The sequence below is a fragment of the Tachysurus fulvidraco genome, chromosome 21, assembly GCF_022655615.1.
Source record: "Tachysurus fulvidraco isolate hzauxx_2018 chromosome 21, HZAU_PFXX_2.0, whole genome shotgun sequence".
Classification (NCBI taxonomy): domain Eukaryota; kingdom Metazoa; phylum Chordata; class Actinopteri; order Siluriformes; family Bagridae; genus Tachysurus; species Tachysurus fulvidraco.
The window spans coordinates 983,676-996,510 of NC_062538.1; the positions used below are offsets into that span (position 1 = coordinate 983,676).

Sequence of the window (12,835 nt, forward strand, 5' to 3'; positions counted from 1 at the left end):
CAGTTATGCTCATACCTGCATAGTAATAAAATTCATGAAATGTACCAGTCAGGATTTAGGTCTCATCGTAGCACAGAGACTGCACTAGTTAAAGTTGTAAATGACGTGTTACTAGCCTCTGATCAGGGTTGTGTCTCCTTGCTGGTATTACTTGATTTTAGTGCAGCTTTTGACACTATAGAAGATGCTATTTTACTTGATAGGCTAGAACATGTTGTTACACCATCTCTGAACCATTGTTGCATCAGCCAGCTTTATGGTCGGGTCTTCATCAGCAAAAGAAGACCTTGGCAGGAAGAAATTAGTGTTGGGTCTGTGGTGAACTCAGAAATTGCACTAACCCATTAGTTCACTCAACTACAAACTGGTGTAGGAAGGAAATTACATTATTTCCTGTCCAGTGTCACCCAAATGAGGATGGGTTCCCTTCTGAGTCTGATTCCTCTCAAGGTTTCTTCCTCATATCACCTCACAGAGTTTTTCCTTGTCACCATTGCCTCCGGCTTGCTCATTGGTGACAGATTATGCTACTGCTGCTGCTGCTGCTGATGATGATGATGATGATGATGATAGAAATATACACAAACTTAATTTTAAACTGAAATATTTTTTCTGGTTATATACTTTTGTAAAGCTGCTTTGAGACAATATGAATTGTCAAATAAATTCAGCATTACAAATAAATTGAATTAAATTGAATTCATTCATTCATTCATTCGTTCATTTTCTACCGCTTATCCGAACTTCTCAGGCGTCATCGGGCATCAAGGCAGGATACACCCTGGACGGAGTGCCAACCCATCACAGGGCACACACACACTCTCATTCACTCACACACTCACACACTACGGACAATTTTCCAGAGATGCCAATCAACCTACCATGTATGTCTTTGGACCGGGGGAGGAAACCGGAGTACCCGGAGGAAACCCCCGAGGCACGGGAAGAACATGCAAACTCCACACACACAAGGCGGAGGCAGGAATCGAACCTCTATCCCTGGAGGTGTGAGGCACATGCTAACCGCTAAGCCACCGTGCCCCCCATTAATTTGAACTTTACATAGAAAATTAATAGTTTGTCTCTTTGTCTCAAGCTCGTGTAAACGCAGGCTTTTTTGTGTCATTGCGAGAAAAGGATTCATATGGCATATTGAGCTCTAAACTTCTAGATCTTTCAAGCTCCTCTAGCGTGAAATAATGTATGTCATAAAGAGTGGCTCATGCAGTGAAATCACACTTCAAGTTGTGAAGTTTTAGAGTGATGTTACAAACTACTGCATTTTCCCTTTCACTAAAAAATAACCAACTAACCAACTAACTAACTAACTAAATAATCCTCCTTGGTTCTGCCAAGCAATTTAAACCTAGCTGCAGCTGGCTCAAATGACATTTCACAGATTGTCGAAGCCCTACTGCTTTAAGAGAACCTTATTAATTAGGGTATCACTTGTGAAATATGCAGTGAAATATGGAGCTGGAGATATGAAGTTCACCGCGTTTAGGGAAAGTTATAGGCAATCATCTTACCCATTCTGAAGGCTGGGTTCCAAGAGCATTAGGAATATCCATATGCACGACACAAGAACGACAAGCTTGTTAGGAGCACCAGACATGTCGCACTAAATCCAGAAAGCCTGTAGAGGAAAGAGACAATGCCGAGAATGAGAAAAACCAGTGAAGTGATAGAAGCCATTTTCTGATTTATTGGTGGCTGCATTGTTGACAACCGCCTGGCATGCAGAAAGCAACACATTAGCATTTGCAGAACACATGCTCTCAGCAGCCGCACGGAAAGCTTGCTGTTCCACATGGACAAACTGGCACCAGTGTTGGATCCAGAGACACCATCTGAATGCATTTGCTGTTCATGCATCAGATTTGATGAAGACAGACAACCATAAATGGGGCAATAAACGTAAATTTGTTAAGAACGTTAATTCAGCATACCATCAATTATAATTTTCACCTCAAATTCAAGTATTAATGCAGAGCTGGAACCACAACTTCTGAAGAGAGGAACTTGTCACTGTGCTGCCATAAAAACATTTTTTGTCTCTGCCAAGTACACTATAATAAACCGAAAGTAAAACAATAATGCGAATATTTCTATTCAGCCTGTATTAAAGACCTCTACTCCCTGTATGTGCAGCATTGAATTACAATTAGACCATAATATAACTCCAGGGAACCACAAATAAAGCAAGGCTGGCAAAAATAAATCTTTATTCTTACATTTAACATTTGTTCACTGCAATATTCATTTACAAGTAGTTATAGCTCAAAGAATGCATCTTAAGCCATTAATAACAGCTCTGCATAAATGAGGCACACCTGAGGTAGGCTAGTGTTCTAGTGATTTTTTTCCACAATTTCTGCTGCTCACCAACAGTGGCAACTGCAAAAAGTCTGATTCTGAAAAGTCTGAGACTAAGTACACTTTGAATTTAATCCGTTATCAAATCGATTGTATAATGTCCACATGGCTGATAATTTCAACATGGATCTGCAGCTCAAAGCGTTTAACTGCATCTGATTGCTAACAAGTGAATGGAAGTAAAAAAAAAAAAATTAATAAACAAGGGCAATTAATTGCATTTTCAATTATCAGCACCATTAAAATCATTTGTAGCATTAAATCTGACACTGTTGTATTCCTACTCATTCATTCATTCATTCTTTCATCTTCTACCACTTTATCCGAACTTCTCGGGTCACGGGGAGCCTGTGCCTATCTCAGGCGTCATCGGGCATCGAGGCAGGATACACCCTGGAGGGAGTGCCAACCCATCACAGGGCACACACACTCTCATTCACTCACACACTCACACACTACGGACAATTTTCCAGAGATGCCAATCAACCTACCATGCATGTCTTTGGACCGGGGGAGGAAACCGGAGTACCCGGAGGAAACCCCAGAGGCACGGGGAGAACATGCAAACTCCACACACACAAGGTGGAGGTGGGAATCGAACCTCCAACCCTGGTGGTGTGAGGTGAACGTGCTAACCACTAAGCCACCGTGTCCCCCATAGGACACGCATATCCATGTCCAAAATCACAGTGACATTCTAGATGTCGTCCCCCCCCCGTATTCCTACTAAATCTTTTTAAATCTAAATCCAAGCTCAAAATGTTCATCCTATTCTTTCAGATAAAAATGGAAAGTTATTTGCTCCATCATTTTTGGATAAAATTTTTCAGTAGCCTGCCTAACAAATAGCAAACTGTTTACTGTAATCGTCTCTAACGTTAGCGTAAATGTTTGACTTTTTGTTCACATTAATCATCTCGAACCCCTTTCCTGTGACAGAAAGCGAGAGCGTCCGGCAAGTCCGATGAAATAAAGGAAATCCGTCGTGCACCTGGCTAATTAAAACCTGATAAATACACATGGCCTCAGGAGAAGCACCAGCATGGTAGAGATTAAATAATTGAACACCGGTTTGTCTTAATAGCAGATAACGGCTCTTCTCTATTTAAAGCCCTATTCGGGAACTGTTGACACAGCAACACACACCATTATGTTAGCTAATTTTGAAAGCCTTTGAATTTGACATGGCTCTTGTTTAAGTTTTAAAACCTCATTTAAAACCGAACATCAAGACTCAAGTCCCATCCCATTAAAGACAGTTAAAAACCTTAAGAGTTTTAACTTTAAGAGTACAGTCTTAGAATTGGAAATATGCTGTTTCCATCCTCACCAATTCCAAAACATATTGCATTTTTAGTAAGTCCAATCCACAAAGCTTAATTGGATCCCCGTAGGTCTTCTACCTGCTCGGTCGACCGTGACACTAATCCAGTGCAGCAGTTGTGTTTCGGGGTGAACACAGTGATGAGATTTCCTTTCGAGATTTAGGATTAAACCTGAAGTTTCTTAAAGGGATTCAGTGTTCTCAGTTATAAGGATCCAAGCAATAGAAGTAATGATGTACCCACTACAGAGGTTTTACTTGGGCTTCAACTTGGATACAAGTTTATTTTACTATTATTGTAAGCTTCATATAAGCTATGTTTTATATTTCAGACAGACACATGAAGACTAATTCTGTATCAGACTTGTAATAACCTGAGCTAATAGCGCTACCTCCTTCATGGACAAAACAAGTGGATCCTTGAATTTATTAAGCCTGAATGGATATATAATCTATTATTATAATAGAATTAAAATGTATTTGTATATACAGTAATACCTCGAGATACGAGTTTAATCCGTTCCGTGACTTTGCTCGTATCTCAAAGCAATTGTCATGCTGAGACACGGTGAGACAAAGGCGAGTGAGGATCCAAATGCAGTTTAAAGTTTTAATGAACAAAACAGGAAACGGGACCATGAACACACCACATACCAACAATGACCAACACCAGGGAAGTGAACAAACAGAGTAAATGTAGTAAACATGAACCAATCACAAAGCAGAGACAATCAGAGACAAAGACAAAACACCTGGGGAAGAGATTGAGTGCAAGTAGTGTCCATGGTAACAAATAATTGGGCAGGGCCAACAATTAACAGCAGGACAAGACAGCAGACAGAAACAGGGCAAAAACACGGACAGACTTATTACAGCAATTTTCCCCATTTAAATTAATTGAATTCCCATGAATCCGTTCCAGCTCGCAAAATTCCACTCCAGTTGTTTTGTTTATGTGTTTTGAATATGAATATCAGTACCTGTATTTATAAATGTACAGTATATATAAATGTACATTATATATAAATGTACAGTATTTATAAATGTACATTATATATAAATGTACAGTATATATAAATGTTCAGTATATATAAATGTACAGTATATATAAATGTACAGTATATATAAATGTTCAGTACGTGTATTTATAAATGACAAATATTGTATAAAAACGTACAGTAATAAAAGAGAACGTTACAAAAAATAAATAAACTGGTTTTACTATAAAGTGTATTATTTACCATGGAGATCAGACGACTCGAGCTAACGGAAGATGTGCACGGAGGTTGAGAGAGGAGTAAACAGGAGTTAGGAGGAGTTTTGTCTCGTACGTACACTTTCGTTCACTTACTCGCTACTGTACACTCTTAATGCTACTTTACACTTAAATGGAACTTAACTAAACGTCACTAAAATTATACTTTACTCACTAACATCTGCCGGTCGTTTTAATAAAAACCTGTCCAAGGAGGTTTGTTTCTTTCTCCTTTTTATTTACTCCCGGATTTTCGTATCTCACAAGTGGTTGTCGGGGATCTTTGTTTCGGCGGCATCGGCTCGGATGCTCGTATCTCAAAAATTTTTTCGTATCTCAAGGTAAAAATTTGGTCGAATCACAGCTCGTATCTCAAAAAATTTGCATGTCAATGCACTCGTATCTCGAGGTATCACTGTACTTATAAATACGTAAAGATAAGCCACCTAATGGTAACTGATAAAATAAGTGAATTTTAGTTACCATTTTCTGACGTAGCTACACCTCTGATAGTAATCATACACTTGGGCTACATTGCATGTAATTCATTCATTCATTCATTTTCTACCGCTTTATCCGAACTTCTCGGGTCACAGGGAGCCTGTGCCTATCTCAGGCGTCATCGGGCATCGAGGCAGGATACACCCTGGACGGAGTGCCAACCCATCGCAGGGCACACACACACTCTCATTCACTCACACACTACGGACAATTTTCCAGAGATGCCAATTAACCTACCATGCATGTCTTTGGACTGGGGGAGGAAACCGGAGTACCCGGAGGAAACCCCCGAGGCACGGGGAGAACATATTGCATGTAATTATTTAAGAAAAAACTGAAAGAATTAAATATCAAGATATAACGATATGCAAGATTTTTTAGGAAAAGGTATCTTTTATTTAAAAAGTCTTTAAAATTGTACTACGACTACACGTTAACGTACTCTCGTTTCTTTTACGACATGAACACCCGAGACCTCCTCACCAGTGTCTGATCAACATCAGTGTCTGATCTCACTCCTGCTCTTGTCGCTGAATGAACAGAAATCCCAACAGCAGTGATCCAACATACAGTGGGAAGCCTTATCAGAATATTTAACAGTAAAGTGGAAGGAGAAGTTTGTAATTCTGCTGAGAATCTGATATTTTAAGGGATTATTTGTTTGCATAGAATAGTACACAGATGTATTAAATATTAATATTAAGTAATTTAATAATATATAACAAATAATTAATTATTATGAAATTGAATATGCAAAAATATCACAGTCAGATACAATTAACCTGGGGTTTGATGATGAGAAGCAGGCTTAACTGTCCTGTTGCTCTGTATAACAGTTTAGTTCTATTTTTTATTTCAACACTGAAATTCTAGTTTGGACCAAAACTTAAAGAGAACTGTTTAATTGTAAACTAAAACATGGCCAGCTGCTCACTAACCATCTTGGCATCAGCTTCCATATGGATCTACAATGGTTTATGTTCTCAATTTAATCACTTCCATTCATACCTACAAGTTTAAGGTCACTTGATTTTAACTATGAACTAGGGCTGGGGCGATAAAACGATAACGATATGTATCGCGATAGACACGTGATCGATATCAATAACAAATGTGTTCGATAAAATGTTCAATGTTTTTTATTCTTCGTCGGAAGAAAACAGAGGTTTGCGAAGCGAGTTTGGTTGCATTAACAAAGGCACTCGCTTTCTGGTAACCTAGCAACATAGGGAGTGACACGTTAACAGCCAATCATGTAACAGTATCACGTTTGGTTGCACCATATCGTCGTCTCGTGCCAGTCTGCTGGATTCCTCTTCAGTAATCGGCGACCTGATAAGCAGAAAATGAGCCGCAGCGAGCGAGAGAATTGTAAATAAAAGAGGAAAAATCAGGGATTTTTCATATTTCTTATGATTTATATTTCAAACAATGTTACTGTAGTGTATCAGGTCTGTGTTTTATATTACAGACGTATCTCAGTCTACCTCAGTTTTATTTAAGTTTACAAAACACTGCACATATTTTACACACTTTATTCACCAGAAGGTGCACAGCTAGTGAACTTCCTCGCACTGAACTCTCGCACCACACTAAATTCTCAGGTTTCTCTGTTTATATTTAACACTTTGCACTATTTTATTACACTTTATTAAGCATTTCTTACATTTTCGGTCATTTCTCACCTTAGATGTTAAGAGATAATAGTTAAGTGTTCATCGCGACTTTAGACTCATGTTTACATTATAATTATTGGAGGTTTCCTGGTTGGTGACGTTTCTATCTTAATAACTGAGGGGATTCTGATCACAGGAAGGTTAAGTTTAAAATAAAAATGTTTAAATCTAATATATTTTTCTCTTGGTCCTTATTTTAAATGGGTCATAAAAATTATCAATAATTATCGATATGGACCGATATGAAACACTGATATTGTGATACAGTTTTCAGCCATATCGCCCAGCCCTACGATGAACAATACAAAGCACACGCATATCTCACTCACTCTCACTCATTTCCTACCGCTTATCCGACCTTCTCGGGTCACGGGGAGCCTGTGCCTATCTCAAGCGTCATCGGGCATCGAGGCAGGATACACCCTGGACGGAGTGCCAACCCATCACAGGGCACACACACACTCTCATACACTACGGACAATTTTCCAGAGATGCCAATCAACCTACCATGCATGTCTTTGGACCGGGGGAGGAAACCGGAGTACCCGGAGGAAATCCCAGAGGCACGGGGAGAACATGCAAACTCCACACACACAAGGTGGAGGTGGGAATCGAACCCCAACACTGTCGGTGTGAGGCGAACGTGCTACCCACTAAGCCACCGTGTCCCCATAGGACACGCATATCCATGTCCAAAATCACAGTGACATTCTAGATGCTATACACAGTTCCTAGAAGATGGCCTCTGTAAATTCTTTAGACATAGTGTGATGGTTTCACTGATAATTACAGCTCCTGTTCAACATTCATTTGAGGTGCTTCAGATTTTGTGAACCATGCATCAAATGTCACACACATGCCAGCCCTGACTTTTTTTATGACTTTGAGCTTTGGATTTTGTTTTTCCAGGAAGATTACTGCCAGGTGGCTGTTTCATCTGTCCTACACAGCAGAGATGATAAATATCACCAGGATGGCTGGACAACAAAATAGAAAAATTAGCAGTGCTCTCCAGGTAGGAGGGATAGTGTCATTTTTTAGTCCCCCGTCAATCACTCCGATCATAGGAATCTGCTACTCTGCCCTATGATGCAGCAGTAGTTGATTTCACCCTCGATAGCAATTATACAATGCGCTAAACTGACTATTGAATAAGAATTGGCAGGTGAAGATTGCCAAGTGAAGCCAAGTGAGCAAAAAAAGGTGAGTATTGCTAAAAATGCACTCCAAACTTCTCATACAACATTACCATTAACTTCTATGTGACTGCTGTTTACTGCACTTAGTCTTTGTTGTTCTGTGTAACATGTCTACATGCATGTTGTGTTTGTAAGTAATTTGTATTTTGTGTTTTATGATACTTGCCTTAGGACAACGGATGAAATTTAGCTATTGTGCTAATTCTGGAATATTTACTCTGCTGCTCATTGCTGATTTGTTGATTAATGTGCACTGTCCTAATTCAAATAAATAAACAAACAAACAAACAAACAAACAAATAAATAAATAAATAAATAAAAATAAACCACTATATTTTCTTTAACTGATTTTGATTCCCACATCCACCTTGTGTGTGTGGAGTTTGCATGTTCTCCCCGTGCCTCGGGGTTTCCTCCGGGTACTCCGGTTTTCTCCCCCGGTCCAAAGACATGCATGGTAGGTTGATTGGCATCTCTGGAAAATTGTCCGTAGTGTGTGTGTGTGTGTGAGTGAGTGAATGAGAGTGTGTTTGTGCCCTGTGATGAGTTGGCACTCCGTCCAGGGTGTATCCTGCCTCGATGCCCGATGACGCCTGAGATAGACACAGGCTCCCCGTGACCCGAGAAGTTCGGATAAGCGGTAGATAATGAATGAATGAATGAATGAATGAATGAATATACTCCCTCTACAGACGTGCAAAAGCAGCTAACATGCTAGATCCCGTGGGCTAGCCATCTATTATTGGCTTCATTTTAAAGGGAGATTTTCCTTGCCACTGCTGCCTGAGTCACCTCAGACTTGCTCATAGGGGGATAAATACATACAGATTGTGAACTATTTATATCTAATAATAATCTAGAATTTTTTTATTCTGTCAATTATTTTTCTTTTATTATTCATTATTTCCTTTATTGTTCCTTATGTTTACCTTCTGCTTTATGTTTATGTTCTGTAAAGCTGCTTTGAGACAATGTCTATTGTAAAAAGCGCTATACAAATAAACTTGAATTGAATTGAATTGAATTTTGATCTGAGTATTGCATCTGTGATTCACAATATACTGAAACGTCTGTAGCACAAGATTACAGCCGATTCTCACATGCTAACCAGATAATATTAGCTTTCTACCTAAAGGAAAAAAAATTAAAGAAGACTAAATCATACCACATAATGATATGGTTTTCTACTGTAGCTGACAATGTTAGCTATGATAGCTTGCATCATTCTATATACTGTGGTATAAATAAAGAGAAAAATAAAAGTGGTGTTTTAGTTTCATCTTCTTCGACACTTTTTCATTTTCCAGGCTTTAGATGAAAAGCAGATAGCTCCTGTGTCAATAGTATCGTCTGTCGCATTCTTGACAGCCTGAAGAACACAGACCTACTGTATTGTTGTAAATTCTTCACAACAGTGAATAGAGTTTAAAATATCTAAAAGTGACTAGAGGTGCAGGCTAGACTCTTTTCTGCTCCTTGATTCAGGTTGGAACTCACTTCATTTTCTCCATGCACTTTTCTCCAGAGGCTAAAACAAATGCTGATTATATTAAACACTCTCTTAGTCAGGTTTATGAGTGATAATAAAGGGAAATCCAGAACTCCATTATATAGGGCATATTTTGTACACTGCTGGGGTATAATGTATGTCAGATCTGTTAGGAATGTTTATCATCATCAATCTTAAGCAAACTTTTAGAAGTGTAATAAAGCATTATGCCTATAGAGCATTAATATTTTTTAATAATTTCTTGCAAATTATAATTCAATTTGTTAGTAAAATACTCATGCACAGAACCGTGCAAAAGCTTGAAAATCTGTTCTACAAATCTGTTCTACAATTAATTATAACACAGTGCAGTTTTTAAGGTAATTCGGTGTCTCGAGGCTGACGTAAATTGTAAGCAGTTAAAAATACAAGCAAAATGTCAAAACTAGCCAAGACTATGAAGTGTGACAATGTTGTCAGATGTGGTAAGAGAAATTCATCCATACAAATAAATAACATCTGTGCAATACAAATTGTGTGTGTATAATATGGATAACCATCCAAATACTTTGTTAAGTCTTATTGCATATAGTAGTTGGGTAAAGTAAAAGCACAATTTAAACACCATCTGTCCAAATTCAAAACTCCTCAAATGAAATCACACAAAATAAGAAACAGTTTTTTTCCCATTACCAACGCAACAGATTCAAAGCAAGAGGTCTCAAAAAGAAGGGATAGATCAAGAGTATTCTTATCTATACCACTTATAGAAAGCTAGCATTAATGATTTTATTTAGTTAGGTGGAATTCAATTCAATTCAAGTTTATTTGTATAGCGCTTTTTACAATTGCCGTCGTCTCAAAGGAGCTTTACAGGAACATAAACATAGAACAGAAGGTTAATATAAAGAATAATATAAAGATTAATAGAATACAAAATTCAAGATTAATATTAGATAGATTTAAATGAGCAAGTCTGAGGTGACTCGGGCAGCAGTGGCAAGAAAAACTCCCTTAGATGGTAAAGGCTGAACCCTTGAAAGAAACCAGACTCAAAGTGGAACCTCATCCTCATCTGGGTGACAACAGAAAAACTGAGTTACCCACTGGTTATATTCAAGCCAGGGAAGACACTGTATTGTGTATATTTTAAGGCCTGGGGGCAGTCGTGGCCTAATGGGGGCAGTCGTGGCCTAATGGGGGCAGTCGTGGCCTAATGGGTGGCAGTCGTGGCCTAATGGTTAGAGAGACTGACACGTAACCCGAAGGTTGTGGGTTCGAGTCTCGGGCCAGCCACGACAGGTGCCTTTGAGCAAGGCACCGAACCCCAACTGCTTCCCTGGCACCGCAGTATAAATGGCTGCCCACTGCTCTGGGTGTGTTCACGGTGTGTGTGTTCACTGCTGTGTGTGTGCACTTTGGATGGGTTAAATGCAGAGAACAAATTCTGAGTATGGGTCACTGTACTTAGCCGTATGTCACTTCACTTTAGAACATGATGAAGATTGTGTATTTTGGTGAACCTCGTATGGCACTGGGAGCTTTAATGTTCCCTGTAGGTTCAGATTTATACCAGTCTCAGAAGCCCCACAAGAGCAAAGGTACAAAAAAGACAAGGTATATCCTGCCCAGCTTGCGGTTGTCAGTAGCCACCTTTGGAGTGGCCTTATCAGCCTGGTTAGATGGGGTAATCTTTTGGATGCAGCAACTACAAAATTAAGGTTGGAGGTCATGTGGATTGCTAGTTGGCCAGCAGACATGCAATGGACATACTTACATAGACAAGACCCTTGCAGTGGAAAATGGCTTTTACAAAATCAAATGTCACTTCACATCATTGGGTGTGAGATGGATAACAAACGGATCATGGCAGCAGTGTTACAGTGAACTGCTCTGTAAGCAGGAGCTCAGTTTTCAGAGATACAGTAGCTCTCTGTTTTCCAGTTAAACCTCATCTATAATCACTAGACTGGAAAAACCTGACACAAGCTTCCTCACCAGGGTTGCTAGGATTACATTTTGTGATAGAGTGAGAAAATCTGTAATCCAGGAGTGCCTCAGAGTAAAGCCACTGCTCTCTCCAAATCGAAAAATGAAACAAATTCAGATAAGGTGTTTCCGGCACCTTGCGAAAATGATGAATTTCCACTAAAGTTGTATCAAACACTATGTACTGGTTGAAGACCCCACATTTTCCCCAGCACCTTCTGACAAGAAAACTTCTCTTTTATCTGGTGAGGGAAGATCTGGGTAATTCAAATCTGGTCTGTTCAGACATTCTCGATTGTTGACATATACCCCTTTTCTACCAAACAGAACCGGGAGCTGGTTCAGAGTTGGTTCCACTGGCGAACCTTCTAAGAACCGGTTTGACTTTCCATCGGTCAGAGAGCATCACAGAGCCGAGTGTGACATCACTGTATACGTGTCACGTTACACAGCGACGTTAGCGCAGCAGCGACAAACACAAACACAACAACAACAATGGCGGATGTTGCTTTACTGTTACTGCTCATGGCTTTGTGAACCTACATTAACACCCAAACGCGGCAAATCCGACTTGTACGTGCGGCTCCGTGTAATCTGTATAAACGGAGGTTGTGATCGAGTAAGTACGTAACGTTATTTTATCATTAACACAGAAAAAAGTTAGCATTAGCATGTAGCTACCTACTGTCATGTGTGCTGATAATGTATCATATTGTGGTAAAGTAAAAGTGTATTAAACATTAGTATACTTAAGGTACATTATTAAATGCGCTAACAGTAGCCCCGCCTCCAGCCCCACCCACAGCCCCTGACTCAAGCCGTTCCTAATTCTAGACCAGCAACGTTTTGGTGCTACTTAAGAACCACTTTTCCTGGTTCAGATCCGGTGTCAAAAAAGAAAAGAACTGTTTCTAAATTAGGCTCCGAACATGCACTCAAACTGCCTCAAAAGGGGCAATAGAGACCACAACTAGGAGAATAAATAGATGTACCAATAAACGGATGAATGAATGGATGGAAGAATAT

At 39.4% G+C, this 12,835-nt stretch overlaps 1 protein-coding gene across 2 annotated transcripts in view; it reads right to left on the reverse strand.

Moving 5' to 3' along the window:
* The window catches only part of LOC113647557 (gamma-aminobutyric acid receptor subunit alpha-3-like), a 113,991-nt gene that overhangs the window by 87,570 nt on the left and 13,586 nt on the right, over positions 1 to 12,835 (reverse strand). For both annotated transcript variants that reach the window (XM_027154331.2, XM_027154330.2), the window contains exon 2: positions 1,530 to 1,636. In XM_027154331.2, the coding sequence (XP_027010132.1) occupies positions 1,530 to 1,615 (86 nt within the window). In that variant the 5' untranslated portion in view covers positions 1,616 to 1,636. The remainder of the gene's footprint in view (positions 1 to 1,529; positions 1,637 to 12,835) is intronic.